The 20,547-nt window shown below is 42.0% G+C and overlaps 1 protein-coding gene across 1 annotated transcript in view; it reads left to right on the top strand.

The window, feature by feature from the left end:
* Window positions 1-20,547, top strand: part of TBC1D22A (TBC1 domain family member 22A) — a 585,912-nt gene that overhangs the window by 275,235 nt on the left and 290,130 nt on the right. The window contains exon 10 of the mRNA XM_073652139.1: window positions 15,183-15,258. Coding sequence (XP_073508240.1) covers window positions 15,183-15,258 — 76 coding nt within the window. The remainder of the gene's footprint in view (window positions 1-15,182; window positions 15,259-20,547) is intronic.

Here is a 20,547-nt window from a genome sequence, read left to right as displayed (position 1 = left end):
CTAGAAAAATAATGTATTTTTAATGCTGTAAAACATGCTATGTTAACAGTTTTCCCCCATTTCTCACTTACCGACATTTTAATGAAGTCAATTTTAATATAGCTTACCAGAAGAAGTTTTATCATTTCCCAGGTGGTTTACATTCCAGTACATCATTGATGTACTTTTGGTTTTGCAATCAACACTTTTCAATAGACAGTTTTCCGATAAATACTTTTAAAACATATTTGATATCACATTTTTGGAAATGTTTCCAAGCATGTTTACGGTAGAATATAAATGGATTGAAGCATTTGCTGTCACCTACGCAGCTCCAGGGTGCCAGGAAGCTGAGGAAATCTTTTAATTCATACTTTAACAAATAATCTCTGTGCTGTATATCTCTGTCAAAAGCTTTTTTTTTTTCTTGACAACCGACAATTTTCAAGCCGCAACAAAGGTGACACCGGAAAACTTGCAGACATTAGTGATTGGCAAGTGAGTGTTGTTGAGTTTGACCAGGGTATGGATTCTTTGCAAAGCTTCCTTTGTGAAATCTAGAAATGTGTATTATATTTTCATGTGTAGCGAATTTGCTTTTACTTTTCTACCTTATCTTTGTTATATAGCATTTAAATGGCTGCATATATTTGACTGTTTGACTTATAGGAAACCACTTCTTAAAGGGAACCTGTCGTGAAAAAAACTTTACTAACCTCCAGTTATAGGTTTAATTTGCAGGATAATAGCATTCTGAAGCTGTGCGGCGCTGGCACTGAGAGCCCTGCTGCCTGGAGGAAATGAGCTTTATTCTTCAAGGCAGTCTCTCACTTTCAGTCATACTGGCGTGGGTGATGCGGCTTCAGTCACACTAAGCAACCACTGTAACCATGTCCCCGCACTGACTGCCAGCTCCGTACTGATGCACTGCTGTCAGTCAGTGCAGGGTGCAGTTACAGCCGCTTATCACTTCACTGAGCAATGACTAAAGCTGCGCCTCTGACTGAAAGCCGCAGGCTGCCAGGAGGAATAAAGTTAATTTCCTCCCAGGAACCGGGTTTTAAGTGCGGAAGCTACACAGCTTCAGAATGATATTAACCTGGAGATTAACCCCATATCTGCAGGTTAATAGCATTTTTTCACATGGCAGGTTCCCTTTAAAGGTTTCTTATTGTTGATTTGTAGCAGACACAGAAGTCCTAATTTGTGCTGTCTGATACTTTAGCTTCATGCTTTATTATGGCAAGTGACCTAAGGTTGCAGCATTATGGCTCTTTCATTTGATCACTGTATTAATTTTTGATAAGTTTATGTTCATGCAACCATTCTTGTGCTTTTACTGTTCATTTTATTATGCTTTAGCATTTGTTCACATTCTGTTTTCACTTAATGTTCTTATGGGTAATAAAAGTCAAAGAATTAAAGGATTTGTCCACTTGAAAAAAAATCTTGAGGTGTTAGAATTAAACATCCATACCACATATTAATACACTGCTCAAAAAAATAAAGTGAACACTTAAACAACAGAATATAACTCCAAGTAAATCAGATTTCTGTGAAATCAGACTGTCCACTTAGGAAGCAACACTGATTGACAATCAATTTCACATGCTGTTGTGCAAATGGAATAGACAATAGATGGAAATTATTGGCATTATCAAGACACCCTCAATAAAGGAGTGGTTCTGCAGGTGGGGACCACAGACCACATCTCCGTACCAATGCTTTCTGGCTGATGTTTTGGTTACTTTTGAATGTTGGTTGTGCTTTCACACTCGTGGTAGCATGAGACAGACTCTACAACCCACAGAAGTTTCTCAGGTAGTGCAGCTCATCCAGAATGGCTCATCAATGCGAGCTGTGGCAAGAAGGTTTGCTGTGTCTATCAACGTATTGTCCAGAGGCTGGAGGCGCTACCAGGAGACGTGGAGGGGGCCTTAGGAGGGCAACAACCCAGCAGCAGGACCGCTACCTCCGCCTTTGTGCAAGGACGAACAGGAGGAGCACTGCCAGAGCCCTGCAAAATGACCTCCAACAGGCCACAATTGTGCATGTGCCTGCACAAATGGTTAGAAACCGACTCCATGAGGGTGGTAATGAGGGCCCGACGTCCACAGATGGGGGTTGTGCTCACAGCCCAACACCGTGCAGGACGCTTGGCATTTGCCACAGAACACCAGGATTGGCAAAGTCGCCACTGGCGCCCTGTGCTCTTCACAGATGAAAGCAGGTTCACACTGAGCACGTGACAGACGTGACAGAGTCTGGAGATACCGTGGAGAGTGATCTGCTGTCTGCAACATCCTTCACCATGACCAGTGGGTCAGTAATGGTGTGGGGTGGCATTTCTTTGGAGGGCTGCACAGCTCTCAATGTGCTCGCCAGAGGTAGCCTGACTGCCATTAGGTACTGAGATGAGATCCTCAGACCCCTTGTGAGACCATATGCTTGTGTGGTTGGCCCTGGGTTCCTCCTAATGCAGGACAATGCCAGACCTCATGTGGCTGGAGTATGTCAGCAGTTCCTGCAAGATGAAGGCATTGAAGCTATGGACTGGCCCGCCCGTTCCCCAGACCTGAATCCGATTGAGCACATCTGGGACATCATGTCTCGCTCCATCCACCAACGTCACGTTGCACCACAGACTGTCCAGGAGTTGGCGGATGCTTTAGTCCAGGTCTGGAAGGAGATCCCACAGGAGACCATCTGACCTCATCAGGAGCATGCCCAGGCGTTGTAGGGAGGTCATACAGGCACATGGAGGCCACACACAATACTGAGCCTCATTTTGGCTTGTTTTAAGGAAATTACATCAAAGTTGGATCAGCCTGTAGTGTGTTATTCCATTTTAATTTTGGTGGTCACACCTAATACAGGCCTCTATTGGTTAATAAATTTGATTTCCATTGATGATTTCTGTGTGATTTTGTTGTCAGCACATTCAACTTTGTACAGAACAAAGTATTCAATGAGAATATTTCATTCATTCAGATCTAGGATGTGTTATTTGAGTGTTCCCTTTATTTTTTTGAGCAGTGTATATTGGTACTTACAAAAGTGTATCAGTCTTCAGATATGAGCATGGATTCCGAGTCCCAAAAGCTTTGTCCAGCATGTGCGCAATGCAAGAGAGTTTCTGGCACAGAGAGAGTTTCCGGTGTAGAAACATCAATGGTGCTGGATGTGATAATAGCTAGGCCAGTCCTCCACTCAGTTTGTTTTGCTGTAACAGAGGGGAACTGTGCCTTAAATATGTTTTAAATGTACCAGTCAGCCATCCCCCCCTTCTCACACAACAATGATCGTATTCCCATACGTGACACTGTCTCGTTTAACACAAGCTGGGATAGGTGCGGATACATGATGATTGGGACATTGTTGAAAATGCAAGTACATTGGTTGTTTTTATTTATATTTCAATGTAAATAATTTGTGAACAATTCTTTTATGTCCTCCGTTATGGAAAAATTCTTCTTCTGCTGATTTGCTCTCCTGCATTACACTGAAGCAACCTCAGTTTATTCATGTCCCAGCTACTTCTGATGTTCTCACTGGAGATGCTGCTTAGTATGGCTTACTCTTATCAAACTTAACCACTGCTATAATGGTTTTACCTGCCATATTATTTTCCATTGAGAATAGCAGAAGCATTCCAATCTTCTCAGAGTTCTGTAGAACACTCTTTCATTAACCATTAGTAGATTCCATACCAAATTTTGATGTTCCCCAAGAATAGCTAAAATGAATGAGGATAAAACATTAGGACATAGTACTGTCTGCTTTTAACTAGAAAATCCTGTGCAAGATAGGGTAATTTTGTATAACCTCCCAAAGAAAGATTAAAGAGGTTGGCCACTACTTTTTTTTATTGATGGCCTATACTTCAGGTAGGCAATGAATATTTGGTGGGAGTGCAACATTTGGCTCCCCTGCCGATCAGCAGATGCCTGTGGTGGCCAGAAGTTTTCAATGCTGTCGCAACACATAAGCTCTGTCAAAACTATAGTGGCCATGGCAGCGTACTACAGATCCATTTAATTTTCATTTCAATAAGGGGTGGATCTGCAGTATATGGACGTGGCCAGTATACAAATGATGGAGCTGCTGGCTTTCTGCAGCATCTGAGAACTTCTAGCTACTAGGGGCATCGGTAGCAGTTGATCGGCGAGAGTGCTAGGTGTCGCACTCCCACTAATCCGATATTGATATTGATTATCCAGAGGATAGGCCATCATTAAAAAAGTAGTGGCCAAATCCTTTAAGTTGTGGATGGGTCAACAGTGATAGTCACTTTCTGGTAACTGTCCAACTGTTAATGGGATAAAGGGGTTTCCCTGGATTTTGATATTGATAGCCTTTTCTTTTGGTTGTTTGCACCAGTCAGCTGACTGTGGTGCACTCTGAGGTATTCTTAGGATTATATATAGTGTAAATGAAGATCTCATATGAAGCTTAACCTGTGGCTTTTGTAATTTGGTTTCTTTAAAAATTTAGCAGTGTTTGCCCTGTATTGCTTGTTGTATTTCACATCATAGCTAGTGATGGAATATAACAGTCTTGTGACTGATTAATGTGACCTCATTGATGTAGAACCTCCAGGAATGATCAAATCAGCAGTGCTGGGATCAAGAGTTTTTTTTTGTTTGTTTTTTTTTAGTACGGTAAATAAGAATTCCTGCTTTTAGGAAATTTTAAAAGTTCCAGACAACGTTAATGCAATTATTTAACCTCTGCCTTCTTAGATATTATAATGATATTTGCTCAAATATACATGAAGATCAGTGATAGATGCCTAAACTATAAACTGTCAGGTTGTGAAGTCATCTTCTCTGCCCAGCTCTCTTCAGGTCAACCCAGAGATTTTCAATTGGATTCAGGTTTTGGCTCTGACTGGGTTATTGCAAAACCTTGATCATCTTCTGGCAAAGCCTGGGTTGTTTACATGCTAAAAGGTGAAATTCCTCTTTATGTTTATCTTTATACCAGAGACCTGCAGGTTTTGATGCAAAATTAACTGATATTTATAACTAGTTATAATTCCTTCCACCTTGACTAAATCCCCAATTAAATCTACTGAAAAACAGCCCCAAAGCATAATTCTGCCTCGACCATGATTCACTGTGGGTATGGTGTTCTTTTGTTGATGTTGGCCTCGTCAAACTATAACACTTTTTCCCACAATGCTTTTGGCAAACGTGATGTAGGTTTTGACAAAACATAGCCAGTCTTGGATATTTTTATTTGTAAGAAAAGGCTTTTGTCTTACCACCCTACCCCACAGGCCAGATATATGAAGATTGCGAGAGATTGTTTTCACATGCAGTACACAACCAGAACTTGCCAGAAATTACTGAAGCTCATTTAATGTGCTGTAGGCTTGTATTTTAATACATTTTTGAAGGACGTACAGTTCTTGGTAATGTCATTGTTGTGCCAAATTTCTAGGGAATTTGTCAGTAAGATTAACTCCCCTAAGCTGTCTATATTGACATGTAGGTCATAGGAAGCTGAATATATTGATACTTTGAAATCTGCATCCAATGTTTTATTCTGGACAAAGCCATGTTTTTTTTTTTTTTATTGCACCGCTGAAGTGGTGCTTTAAATGCAAGTCCTCTGTCCCTTGTCATATGCTCACCTTCCACTGCCTTCATCGATTTCCTCGCCGCTCTGATCCATCTTCTGTGAAAAGTGACCTGCTGGACCGCTCCAGCAGGTCACTTTTCATTACAAGTCTATGAGAGCCCCGTTCTGGGACTCATAGACTTGTATTGAGAGCTTGTGAGCTGAGCTTCTTACTTCCGGCTGTCAGAAGCTGCGCTCACAAGATGGTGCCGCGGGACTGGAGCGCTGCTATAAACCAGGGAAGACACTAGAAGGTGAGTATATCAACAGGGGCTGGGGGCTTACGCTTAAAGCACCACTCCAGCGCTAAAAACAAAACGCTTGAGTGGTGCTTTAAATGTAGCTAACACAGTACAGTGGAATTGAACTTTGTCTTCTTGCAAACACATTTTTTGCAGCTCTCTGAGATCTGCTGTATTGCTACAATATTGCAACACTAGCTGCTTGTGAAATGGAAGCTGAGAGAAACTTGCAGATGTATCAGTTAGGCCTCATTCACACATTCAGTATTTGGCCAGTATTTTATATCAGTATTTGTAAGTCAAAATCAGGCAGATTATCAATCAGATCAGTGTCTGCCCTATAGCCTGGAACTGCTCTTTTGCATATAAGAAAAACGTGGATTTCTCTGAAAAAAAAAGGCATTGGATCACAGATATCAAGGTATCATGTTATTCTGCTTCCTATGACCTACGTGGCCATATTGACGGCTTAGGAGGGATGATCCTACTTATCGATTCCCTTTAAATAAATGTAATGCAATGTCATTTAAATACAAAGTATACATGTTATATTCTAATGTTAGCCTTTTATGTAACCTATATCTAGTTTCAGAGCCTGCTTATCATTAAATATTTTATGTTGTCCTCCTTTGCAGACAATTTTTTAAATGTATTTATTTTACTTTAATAGATACTTCATGTATATTGGGCTAAAAATATATATTTTTTTCAATTTGGTTACATTAAAAAATTTGCATCATTTGTCTTTTATAACTTATTTGTTTCCCTGCTCCTTCAATTTTGATGTGGTCTGTGGTTATAAATCAGCTGAGAGATACTTACTAAAAAAGAATAGCGTTATTCCCTCATCAGCACAAGCTCACCGAAGGATTCTCAACTCATTCTGCAGCCACAAATTTTTAATGAGACCTAATTGCAAAAAACTATTTTTAGGCCGAAATACATTTTAAGAGGTGGTCCACTATAATTTCTATTGTGCGCATCAATTTAAACCACTGAAATAAGTATATTTTCCAATACATTCTTTTTTTCATATTTGCCTATGATTGGCGCTATCTCTGCTCGCTCAGTGCCGTTCACGTGGTTGGGCTATTTTACCCCTTTCCTGACGTGCACATTTTCAGGTTTGGTTTTAACTGCTCTAAGATGTTTTCTTGTTGGGAACAAAAAAAGGTACAGTTTCTAAAAAAAATTTTTGCGGTTATCAGGGGGAATGAAAAACTAAATGGTGAATAAATGTTTATTTTTCAATTTTCTTTTTCTTTTTACAACCACAGAGAATGGTTAAAACATTTTAGATTGTGTTCCCCTTACCATAGAAGTTATTAAGTCTAGTTGTGTCTAACATCCGACTCCCCACCCCCACTGCCGCTCAATCTTCTGCACTCTATTTACTATACAGTGATGTTTTAGAACGTCACTGCAGAGTATGGTGTGGACTTGCCAGACATTTATAGTCTGTTGGCAGTCTGGAAGTAGTTACATTTTTTTGCAACTATATATTTTAGTTCAGTGACTGGAGTATTTCTGAAGTTATGCCATTAAAGTGGATTATATTTCCATGAATTTGATGGGTGGGTATGGTGACATCCTTTCCTGCCCATGCCACCTCCATAATGGTGTAGGTGGAAATGACTTTTGTGTAAATTCCAAAAGTCACTATTTATGTGCAACTTCTGACTCTTACAAAAAATATTGCAACTCATAAGGTGTTTTATGCCAGAATTCTAATGCATCGGCCCCATAGTGCCTATGGTTTTCTAATAATGATCTTTGTGGATTCCATGAGCATCTTTTTTAATGTAGACTAGATTATTAACATATCTACCACTTGTATATGAAAAATGTTCCAAACTGTTAGTGCTTAAAAAGTTTCCTACCTATATCACTTTAATTTTATTTGAAATAAAAGTAAACTTAAAAGCGCAGTAGTCGATGTTTACTACATTACTTCTTCTCCATATAATATACCAGCCCCATTGTATTAGTACAATAAGCAGAGCCCAGTTCATGTGTTCTTTTGTGGCTTCACAGCCTTTATAATTATTAGAGCTTAACATTGATCTTTCTCCTAGTTCTCTGCCTAAGGCATCTAAAGCACCTGTGAAAAGCTTGTAAAGTTCAATACTATCTGTTCATTTGTGTGATTGCTTTCATTTGCAGCAAAAGGCTAAATTATTAAATGTACCTCAGCCATTTAAAAGAAAAGACAGATCCTCTAAGTTTAGTGTACCATTGGACCTGTTAGAAATGCGTATAATACTTTAAAACTACAGGATGAATGATGTGATAATGTAAAGAATACCTGTTTGCTCTGTTTGATGTTTTTGTTCAGCAAATAATTGTGTTCGCCATTTCAGAACTATTCTGGAGCATCGTTTTGGAGAAGTCTGTGTTGTACATAATCATAGGCATAGAACAGGCACATGATACCTGCCAATCATGTACACATCCTAGCAATCATCTGCTGGCGCATCATTAAACGGATTGTCAGATCCAAATCGATAAGTCTGCAGTCACTCTATGTGACTGCAGACTTCTGAATCCCCCCAGCGCTTGCACTGCAGGGATTCGCCGGTTTCTGAGCCAGGACCGGCGGGTATGTATGCATTATACCTACTCCCGGCCAGAGCCCATCTAGTGGGCGCTGCCTCATTCCATACACTTGTATTGAGCGAGGCCGTGCCCTGTCTAGTGACTCGGCCGTCAACTGGACGGGCTGTGGCCGGGAGTAGGTATAACACATACATATCTTCTGGTCCCAGTGTAACAGGCCAGATTAACCCCCCACACAGAATATATCCGGGGTTAAAGTGGCCTAGGCCTGATTATACCCCGGGTATATTCTGGCGTAGGCCAAACTATACCCCGGGGTATAAATTGGCCTAGGCCAGATTATACACCTCCGGGTCAGAAGATACCCCAACTGCTGTAGATCAGATTTTTCAGGCTTTTGAGAACCATTGAGTGATATACTCAATAACTGGGCCTCAGGCAGCGCACTGTGCCCCAGGTAGGACACGGGGGGCAGAGACGGCGCACGGGGCCCCAGACAGTGCACTGGGGGGCAGAGACAGCGCGCAAGGGGGGGGAGAGACAGCGCGCAGGGCCCCTGTGCGCTGTCTCTGCCCCACTCTGCGCTTTCTGGGACCCCTTGTGCGCTTTCTAGGACCCCCTGTGTGATGTCTGGGGCCCCTGTGTGATGTGCGATGTCTGGGGCCCCTGTGCGCTGTTTGGGACCCCCTGTACGATGTCTGGGGCCCCGTTCTTGAGTATGTCACGCAATCCTGTGCGATGTCTGGGGCCCCTGTGCGATGTGTGATGTCTGGGGCCCCTGTGCGCTGTTTGGGACCCCCTGTGCGATGTCTGGGGCCCCGTTCTTGAGTATATCACTCAATCCTGTGCAATATCTGGGGCCCCTGTATGATGTGATGTCTGGGGCCCCGTTCTTGAGTATATTAAAGATATAGATAAAGTAAATAAAAGATTAAATTTTTCACGTTTATGAGCACCATTGAGTGATATACTCAAGAATTACATAATTTTTCAACATTTTATTGTTTCAAACTCTAAACACACAGACTTTTTTTTTACTTCAACCAGAAAACCTTGACGGTTCATAAAAAACTTGACTGTTCAGGATAGAATAAAAGTCATAACATTCTGAAACTTCAACTTATAAAGGTTCCTTTACATGGGGCGATTATTGGTTCCAGAGAGGCTATTGGCCGATAATCGTACACATGGCTGGTGACAGGACACTACAATATAAACGTTCAAAAGTAAACACTGATAACATTAAAATGATCATGCTTGTTTTCAAGATAAAGTGCATGTTCTGTCGTTGACTGCAGATTGAAGCTTGCGGGATAGGTCAACCAATCCATGGTGTCACCGACTTTTGTGTGGATGACTATGTCACAATTCAACAGATTTGCTGTGGCCATGATTTCTGCATCAGTTGCCTAGATTCCATCACGAGAGATGCCAGAGGTGTTCACATATTCATTCACATCTTGATTAAAGTAGCCCTGTAGTTTTTTAGACAAGTCAGTTTTCATGTGGTGGATGACTTTAGCCCTGAGAAGGGAGTAGTTGTCCTCTGTTCCTGTCAGGATATAGCTGATGGCCCAAAGTAGCAGTTCCCATCACCTTTGGTTTTATATGTACGCCGTAGTTGTCCAAGATCTCTTGTGCATCCAAAGTACACAACCCTACTAAACGTAAGGTCAAGAGTGGTGGTAAGATACTTCCTTCCTGAACTTGGTAGTGGGTTGAAAGACTTGCTTTGCTTGTGTTTCTGTGTGGCAGAGTCACTGGGACAGTCATCAGGGGACTAGAGTGGTAGAGAAGTCTCTTCATTCTGGTAAATCTTAAGGTTGCTGGCATGGTAGGTGTTGCTTAATATCTTACCAGTCTTATTGTTCTTAAGTTTTACTTGTCCCTTGGTTAAGGATTCCACAACTAAGTAGTGTCCAACCCAGCGTGGTTCCATTTTTGAACCTATGCGATGAATATGACATTGATTCCTGATATAAACAATGGTGCCAGCAGTGATTTCTTTGTTGCTGTTGTGTCGGCGATCAAAGGCACACTTTTAGTGTTCCTGAGCAGAATGGATGTTGGTACTTAAAGTTGAGTGGATCCTGTTATGAATGCTTGTGAGTGCATTTAGCACATGAGGGTTGGCATCATCTGAAAGAGACATGACATCCACAGTGTCATTTGCTGATGGATTGAGGTCAATAGGAAGCTTAGCCTTTCGTCCATACATGACCTCAAATGGAGTGCACTTGGTTGAGGCATGCACAGATGTGTGATAGGCAAACAAAACACCAGGGATGAACTGGTCGCAGTTGGTTCCTTGGTCATTTACAAGCTTGCTAAGAGATTCTTTGCATGTTCGATTGTCACGTTCCCGCTGGCCATTTGTTTGTGGGTGGTAGGCAGAAGAAATGCGGTGACCTGTTTGAAAATGATCCATCAGGCTGTCGATGATCGAGTTCACAAACTCTCTTCCCTGGTCGCTAATCAAAGTGTCCATACACCCTAAGCGCCAAATAATGGTGTCCAAAAATTTTGCTACTGGCATGGCACTCTTGTCTGGAACAGCTGTTGCTTCAGTCCACTTGGAGAAATGATCAGTGACAACAACTATGTATATTTGTTGCCGTTTGATGTTTCCTGAAGAGGACCGATCATATCAATCTCAACTAAGCTCTATACTTTTCCAGGCACTGGTATACTGTTGAGTGGTGGAGCTTCTTTGCTGATTTTGGGACTTGTGACAAAACATTTTTCACAGCTTTGACATGTTGGTGAACATAGTTCTTCATTCCCTTCCAGTAATAACAATCAGAAATTTTGGCAAATGTTTTATCTCTGCCAAAATGGCCACCAGAAGTTGGGTTGTCATGACAGGCCTTCAGGATATTTGGCAGTTGGCTTTTAGTGAGAACCTCCTTTTTTCCATAGTAAATAATCCCTTTCTCTGCTCGATGTGACTTAGATGTTTGTCTAAACTGGGACTTGGCATTTGAACGTTTCTCTGGAGGTAGATCATAGATCCACTGGGGGTACTTTTGTTCTGTTGCAGTGTAGAATCTCAAAAGCTGATCATACAGTTGGTCTTCCATTGTTGTCAAAATTGGAAAACTTATTTTTTTGTTGGAGGTGTTCCAAGTTCACTTTATATACCTTATCAGGATAGAATAGGAACTCACATGGAGAACTTAAAGTGCATATCATAGAGAGCAGGGAGAAGCATACATAACAAGTTACAACACATAACATTAACTATGCACTGTTGGAACTGCACCATCCACTGTCAGTTCAATGTAATGCCTCCAACACATGCTGTAAGTCTAGTCCACCCGTTCTCATGCACTAGATTTGCTGCTGATTTTCCACAGGGAAAAAATCAGCAGCCAATCTGTATCAAAATCCGCTTCCCAATGATGTGGATTTTTTGTGCAGAATCACAGCAGATTTCTCTGTGTCACATGGAAGAGGAAAATCTTCTGCAGACCACATCAAAATCTGACAAAAAAGCCGCATGAAATGGTATATGGTTTGTGTATGTGCATCTATATATACTGTAGCACTGCAGCAGCAAAAACGCACTAATATGCTACCGTAGAGGAATATAGACCATGGGTATATTATAGCCTAGGCCAAGCTGTACCCTGTGGTATAAATTGGCCTATGCCAGATTATACTCCTCCGGGCCAGAATATACCCCTGCTGCTGTAGATCAGATTTTTCATGCCTATGAGAACCATTGAGTGATATACTCAAGAACGGGGCCCCAGACGTTGCACAGGGGGTCCCAGATAGCACACAGTGGGGCAGAGACAGCGCACAGGGGTGCAGAGAAAGCTCACAGGGGCCCTGCGTGCTTTCTCCCCCCCCCCCTTGCGCTCTGTCTCTGCCCCCTGTGTGCTACCTGGGGCCCTGTGCACTGACTGGGGCCCCGTTATTAAGTATATCACTCAATGGTTCTCAAAAGCGTGAAAAATCTGATCTACAGCAGCTGGGGTATATTCTGACCCGGAGGGGTATAATCTGGCCTAGGCCAATTTATACCCCAGGGTATATTCTGGGCGGGGGGGTGAAACTGGCCTGTTACACCGCCTCAGAATCCGGTGAATTCCCGCAGCGCACTGTTCATAAGTCTGCAGTCATACGACGTGACTCCAGACTTATTGATGTGGACAGGATAGCCCCTTTAACACAACTTACCTCAAGATGTGCAAACAAGTAGTGCTAGGGAACCCTTTAACCCTTTTACAGGGGCTGTGCCGCTATCATATGTCTATTTATAACATTTTTGACCTTCTATGAGTTTATTCCCACTTTAAAATAATGCATGGTTTTTAAGATATTCATCTTATAACCATGTACAAGTATGTTCCTCTGCACTTGCGGACACGGACAAAAAAATAGCCCCTGTGCAAGAAAAATATATGGGCCCTTTGCAGCCTAAGAGCTCCTAAAAATGTAAAATTGCACCTGCTTTGAAATGGGCCCCCTTACCTCTCGGGCCTCTGTGCAGCCGCACAGGATGCACCAATGATATGTCCACCTCTGTTCCTCAGTCCCAGCTGGCTCCTCTATTGCAGGGTTCCCCAACTCCAGTCCTCAAGGCCCACCAGCAGGTCATGTTTTCAGGATTTCCTTACTATTGCTCAGGTGATAATTGTAGTACCTGCACAGGCAATAATTCCATCACCTGTGTAATACTAAGGAAATCCTAAAAACATGACCTGTTGGTGGGCCTTGAGGACTGGAATTAAAGGCTATAGAAGCAAGCAAAAATTAAAAAAAAAATGTTTTAAAAAATAAAAAAAAAAAAGAAAAAAATATAAACGTTTAAATCACCCCCCTTTCGCCCCTTTCAAAATAAAATAAAAAATAAACCCCACATACACATATTTGGTATCGCCGCGTTCAGAATCGCCCGATCTATCAATATAAAAAAAGAATGAATCCGATCGGTAAACGGCGAAATGAGAAAAAAATTCCAAACTCCAGAATTAAGTTTATTTGGTTGCCGCAACATTGCAATAAGATGCAATAATGGGCGATCAAAACATCGGATCTACCACAAAATGGTATCAATAAAAATGTCAGCCCGGCGCGCAAAAAAATAAGCCCTGATCCAGCCCCAGATCCTGAAAAATGGAGACGCTACGGGCACCATTTTTTTTTTTTTTTTTAGCAAAATTTGGATTTTTTTTCACCACTTAAATGAAAAAGAACCTATACATGTTTGGTATCAACAAACTCGTAATGACATGGAGAATAATAATTGCAGGTCAGTTTTAGAATCCAGTGAACGTGGAAAGAAAAAAAACCAAAAAACTGTGGAATTGCATTTTTTTTTGCAATTTCACCGCACTTGGATTTTTTTTCCCGTTTTCCAGTACACGATATGGTAGAACTAGTAATGGTGTTTAAAAGTACAACTCGTCCCGCAAAAAATAAACCATCACATGGCCTTATTGCCCAAAAAATAAAAACTCTATGGCTCTGGGAACAAGGGGAGCAAAAAACGAAAATGCAAAAACTTAAAATCCCAAGGTCGCGAAGGGGTTAATTCCTTTTCACTCTTTTTTTTTTTTTGTTTGAAGAATGCTTGAGAGGACTTTATGTGAGGAAATATCAAAGTAGAATTTAAAGAATGTATAAACGCCTGTCTTTAATACGAGTGGTAACCTTTAGTAAAGCACTGTTCATATTAAATTATAGCTTCAGTATATGCATAAAATTACAACGCTATGTCGCTCTGTTGCAAAATAAATACAGCCGGCGTCTAATAGATCACACTGACTTGTAAAGGGGTCTTTCTAGTTTAGCCAAAGTGTTGTTTGCTTGGTTGGAGAAATTAATCCTGCTTGATGCTCTATTTTCCAAGTGTGGCTTTATCTGTGATGGAGGCTCTATACAGAGCTCCTAGTGCAGATGTGAACACTGACTAATAGTGGAATATTTTTTAGCACTTTTGGTAACCAGCAATGTACCAAATAAATAAAACTACAAAAGAAAAAGGGACTTAATATATGTCACGTCGGCTATTCGCCTTGGCAGTGAGTGCCGCTCTACTCATTGTGGTCACCTCTCTGCTCCTCCTAGTCTCTGGTCATTTCGTTGGCTGCCTCTTGCAGCCTTTCCAGCTCTGCGCCATCCTACTGCTGCTGGTGAATCTCCACCCAACTTATAGGGAGGTGCGGCCAGACTTTACAGGAACGAAACCACTGGTGTCCTGCAGAGGTTAACTTCTCTAGCCTATCCATAGACAGCAGGGGGTTTATTAAGCAGCTCACACCTTGCCTGAACGTAGGTTCCTTGTTGCTTATCTCTAGATCCTGTTGGTGCATGTTCTTTCGGTTTCTCCTTATATTGAACCGGCTGTTTTACTATTTATCCTGATCTCTCCGTTCCTGATCTCGGCTACGTATGTTGAACCTGTGCTGCTTGCCCTGACCTCGGATTGTCTGACTACGTCCTTGCCTTCGTCCACCTGTACCTCATACCCAAGTTTCTGACCCTCCGGGTCATCTGCTGCAGACCCAGGGACTGCCTTGGAGAGTGGTACATGGTGACTACCTGCTGCCAAACCTATCCTCCCCATCAGAGGCTCTAGCGCATAACAGGTAGTCCCTTAGTTACTCCCCTCCATGGTAAGCCTGGCCAGTTGCGCAGTGGGTCCACACCCACCCACGTTACAATATGTCTGAACTTACAATCTATCATGGTCAAATGCATGTAGCATTGTAACACCTAATCATTTTACTAGGTTTGCATTCATTTATTTCTATCCTTTTTTCCTTTTAGGATAACTACACTTTTGCACAACCAGGGATTCAGAAAAAAGTGAAAATGTTGGAGGAGCTGGTTAGCCGCATTGATGGTGAGTTGCTTAAAGCAGTTTTGGCAAGGTATATTTACAGTACTAAGTGATTGTACTACTCCTATCCGTGCAATTATGTGCTCTGCCAGTCTTCCTCCGCTTCTCATATGGCATGTCATTCTCAATCAGCATAGTGCTTAGCAGGGCTTGAATTACTTCTACTATGCATCATTTAAAGAGAAGCTAGTAGACCATGAGCACCTTCCATTATTTGTATTAAGCTTCCATAATAAAAATTCAATTGCAATCTTGCAGCAATGGAAAGACCAAATACAATGAAACATCTTCCATTTTAAGCAAAGCTCGGTGATTGATTAATTTCATAGAGCCTCCACTTGCTTATGGTGCCTGTTTGTGAGGTTTTCTGTTGATTCTTACACCTACTTCTCAGTCTATACATTTTTATTGCAGTACTAATAAGGAAAGTGTCAGTAAAGTTTGAAATGAATTGTGTGTGCAAATATGATTTGTACTTAGACCTCCCTGTTCTGAAAAGAATTCCCTTTGTGAGATGCTGACTGTCATCATGCCATTGCAAAATTTAATTAAAAGAAATTCTACAGATAATGCTTGGCCATTCTTAACATATTCTCTGGATAGTTTGTTAAATTAATGAACAGGGTATTAACAAAGTGATGCCAAGCAGAACTAAGCTTTTTGTGACACTTACTTGTCAATGATGGAACTGAAAACAACAAAAAATGATTTTTTTTTCCTTCTTCCAGAAATAGCTTAAAAGAATCTTGTTAAAAGATTAATTCCATCTGTTTTTATGTTACTTAGTCTTTAAATGCAAGATCTCACTCTAAAGGACTTGAATATTTTAGAGCCCACATAAATACAAAGGAATTTATGTCCTGAACATGAACAAAAGGAAAAACTTCAGAAAACAAAGTCTTCACACCGGAATCTCTGTTCTCATTTTTTCTGTTGGAGAATAGTGATCAACAAAAAAAGTAACGCAAGGCCATGGCAACTTCTTTTTGACAAAGCTTATGTTATTCTTTGTATGTCAAAAAATGCGGATTAGATACTAAAACAAGTTTCTCTTTTTCTAGATTCTTATTGATATATCTAATGTTATGACAATGGGAAACTATTATTGAGTTCAAATGCTGTAGAGATAGAAACTGTTAGGGTTAATAAGTTTTAAAAGGGATCTTCTGCTCGTCATGGCCTCTTGTTGATCAGCCGTTTGGAGGGGGCTGCCACATACCCTTCATCGTTTACCAGGAAGGGCTTCATTCTTTTAGTAGCGACTGTGCTTGGCGTCACCCTGGAGTAATCTCATTCAAGAAAATGGGACTGAGCTCTGATACCCATCATAACTGTTACAAAAGATATAGAGTGAAATGTTTTAACAGTAGAATTGATGGATCCATTGTGTACTTTATCACACTTTATCATTAAAGGGAACGTCTCAGGTCTGATAACACTATTACTCTGCAGATATGTTGCTAATGTGCAGGTTTATCTAGTTCTGAAGGTGCCCGGATGCTGTGCTGAAAGTGCGACACTCGGGACAAAATTAACTTTATTTCTCCCGGGAGCGACCGGCTTTCACTCCTGCAGTCGTACCCGGAGCAAGTACAATCACCGTTAAGAGCACCAAGAGTGGTGTCTGTAATCACGTCCCGGCACTAATTGTAAATTCTCTCCGTACTGATGCAATGCTGAGCCGGCTGCCGGTCAGTGGTGGGACGTGCTTACAGTCGTCCCTCTCAGTGCTGTGAGTGGTCACTGTGATTGCTCCGGTCACGCCTACATGACTGAAAGCCGACAGCTCCCGGGAGGAATAAAGTTAATTTATTGCACTTTCAGTACAGCAGCCGGGCTCATTCATAACGTAACGCTAGTGAATAGATGAATAGTGTTATTGGACATGACAGATTCCCTTTAAATGCTTATAGCAGACTTTAAAAAGATTCAGATAATGTTATTAAATGTGATTGGATAGCCAGTGTACTAAATAGGAAAATTGTAAATCACTTCATTTACAGAAAATGTTGACTAATCCCTGTAAAGAAAATGCTCTAAAGTGCTGGACACTGTTGTTCGGATAAATCCGTTTTTAGTTACAGAAAAATCAAAACCGATGGCAAGAAATGGGACAGGGATTTGCTTCTGTTTGCTGTGAAATATTGTGTGTAGAGCAGGTAGGGATCTTTCTTTCATGTACAGCTTATTCCCAGACCCCTCTTTGCCCTCCTCACCTCCATCTCTGCGCAGTCCACAATATTTACCCCCTCACTGTACAATAGTGAAATCCCTGTCCTCCAACTCCGCAAGTCGGCTCTACTGCACCATCATCAGCATGTTTTCAGTTCTGTTCATCGCCCCTTGCAGCTATAAGCTGCTCTTTGTAGTAACCCACCGAAGATTTCACTGCCTGCACCAGCTCCATGTCTAATATACAGCAGGGATTGTAACTGAATAGGATTTTACAGCGGACAGTAACCATAACTATTCATCCTGCCGTCTCCCCTGTCTGCAGTAACTCAGGCAAGAATACAGAGAAGAGGGGTTACTATTTAGGACTACCTATTGGTCACTGCAAAGTTTTAAGCTTAAACCCTTATAATTGTTTAAACGTTCGTTGCAGTATTGTGCGCCAAGGCACTTACAACTTCAATAAAAGTCTTTATTGAGCCTGTCCCATCCTGTAGAATGAATCCGATCCCAGATGAGGCAAGTGTAGTTGGGGTAGGCTAGTTTTAGTGTCTGACTGATGCTTTGTTCAGACACTGCTACAATTCTATCAGGTTATCTTCCACATGTACCCAGGAACACACTGTAGAGAATGTCTCAATTTTTATACTTTTCCAATAAATACCTTTTAAACTTTCAGACAGCCACGTCAATGCTTTACATTTCATGCTCATAAGTGTTATAAAATGATAATAATGAAATTATACACTGCTCAAAACAATAAAGGGAACACTCAAATAACACATCCTAGATCTGAATGAATGAAATATTCTCATTGAAAACTTTGTTCTGTACAAAGTTGAATGTGCTGACAACAAAATCACACAAAAATCAATGGAAATCAATTTTATTAACCAATGGAGGCCTGGATTTGGAGTCACCCCCAAAATTAAAGTGGAAAAACACACTACAGGCTGATCCAACTTTGATGTAATGTCCTTAAAACAAGTCAAAATGAGGCTCAGTATTGTGTGTGGCCTCCACGTGCCTGTATGACCTCCCTACAACGCCTGGGCATGCTCCTGATGAGGTTGCGGATGATCTCCTGTGGGATCTCCTCCCAGACCTGGACTAAAGCATCCGCCAACTCCTGGACAGTCTGTGGTGCAACGTGACGTTGGTGGATGGAGCGAGACATGATGTCCCAGATGTGCTTAATCGGATTCAGGTCTGGGGAACGGGCGGGCCAGTCCATAGCTTCAATGCCTTCATCTTGCAGGAACTGCTGACACACTCCAGCCACATGAGGTCTGGCATTGTCCTGCATTAGGAGGAACCCAGGGCCAACCGAACCAGCATATGGTCTCACAAGGGGTCTGAGGATCTCATCTCGGTGCCTAATGGCAGTCAGGCTACCTCTGGCGAGCACATGGAGGGTTGTGCGGCCCTCTAAAGAAATGGCACCCCACACCATTACTGACCCACTGCCAAACCGGTCATGCTGAAGGATGTTTCAGGCAGCAGATCGCTCTCCACGGCGTCTCCAGACTGTCACGTCTGTCATGTGCTCAGTGTGAACCTGCTTTCATCTGTGAAGAGCACAGGGCGCCAGTGGCGACTTTGCCAATCCTGGTGTTCTGTGGCAAATGCCAAGCGTCCTGCACGGTGTTGGGCTGTGAGCACAACCCCCATCTGTGGACGTCGGGCCCTCATACCACCCTCATGGAGTAGGTTTCTAACCGTTTGTGCAGACACATGCACATTTGTGGCCTGCTGGAGGTCATTTTGCAGGGCTCTGGCAGTGCTCCTCCTGTAACTCCTTGCACAAAGGCAGAGGTAGCGGTCCTGGTGCTGGGTTGTTGCCCTCTTCTGACCCCCTCCACGTCTCCTGGTGTACTGGCCTGTCTCCTGGTAGCGCCTCCAGCCTCTGGACTCTATGCTGACAGACACAGAAAACCTTCTTGCCACAGATCACATTGATGTGCCATCCTGGATGAGCTGCACTACCTGAGGAACTTCTGTGGATTGTAGAGTCCGTCTCATGCTACCACGAGTGTGAAAACACAACCAACATTCAAAAGTGACCAAAACATCAGCCAGAAAGCATTGGTACTGACATGTGGTCTGTGGTCCCCACCTGCAGAACCACTCCTTTATTGAGTGTGTCTTGATAATTGGCAATAATTTCCATCTATTGTCTATTCCATTTGCACAACAGCATGTGAAATTGATTGTCAATCAGTGTTGCTTCCTAAGTGGACAGTTTGATTTCACAGAAGTTTGATTTACTTGGAGTTATATTCTGTTGTTTAAGTGTTCCCTTTATTTTTTTTGAGCAGTGTATATTATACGATATCTTCAGTTGCTGATACACCTACAAATTCAAGGCGGGATTTTGATTTACACAGTTTAGTTGTTAATTGCTCTTCATTTGGAATAAATTGTTGGCCGCAGGTAACAGGATTATGTTGACATGTAGTTTACCTGGTAATAATACACTTATCTGATTTCCAATGGTTTGCTGTCTTGCTTCCTTGCAAAACTCTGTTTCATCTGCTATAGGCAAACCATTTGGCCTGGCACAGGAACAGAACCGTTTTTGATGTGCCTTATTCAGTCAAAACCAGAAGTAAATGCAAAAAAAGACTAGTATTCCTCTGTACATTTGTTCTCTTTAGCTTCCACCCCTGGCATTGGCTAAATATAAAACCTTTGTTTTATCATAGTTCTCGATACATTATTCACCAGTTACCTCTCTTTAGCTGGAAGCACTGGTTTGCACTAGATTATATGTGTGAGTAGTGTTGAGCATTCCGATACTGTAATATCGGGTATCGGCCGATATTCGCGGTATCGGAATTCCGATACTTAATTCCGATACTTTTACAATATCGGATACCGGAATCGGAAGTTCCCATAATGCCTACGCTCTGCAGTGTCTGTGAAGGATGACAAGTTGGATGGCAGCGCGATCCAGCCTGTCATCAGAATGCCATCCCAGCGGGGGAGAATTCTCCTGATTGTTTAAAAGCCGGCGGGCGGTATAAAGCCGCCGGCTTTTAAACAATCACACAGCCCCATACTGCTTCCCCGCAGCCTCCCACCCCGATCCTCCGCTCCCCTCGCCACCTCCCATCCCGA

This window comes from Phyllobates terribilis, unplaced genomic scaffold, assembly GCF_046119375.1.
Source record: "Phyllobates terribilis strain yellow unplaced genomic scaffold, ASM4611937v1 Scaffold_11__3_contigs__length_659146591, whole genome shotgun sequence".
NCBI classification, from domain to species: domain Eukaryota; kingdom Metazoa; phylum Chordata; class Amphibia; order Anura; family Dendrobatidae; genus Phyllobates; species Phyllobates terribilis.
This window is presented reverse-complemented; position numbering and strand designations above follow the sequence as displayed.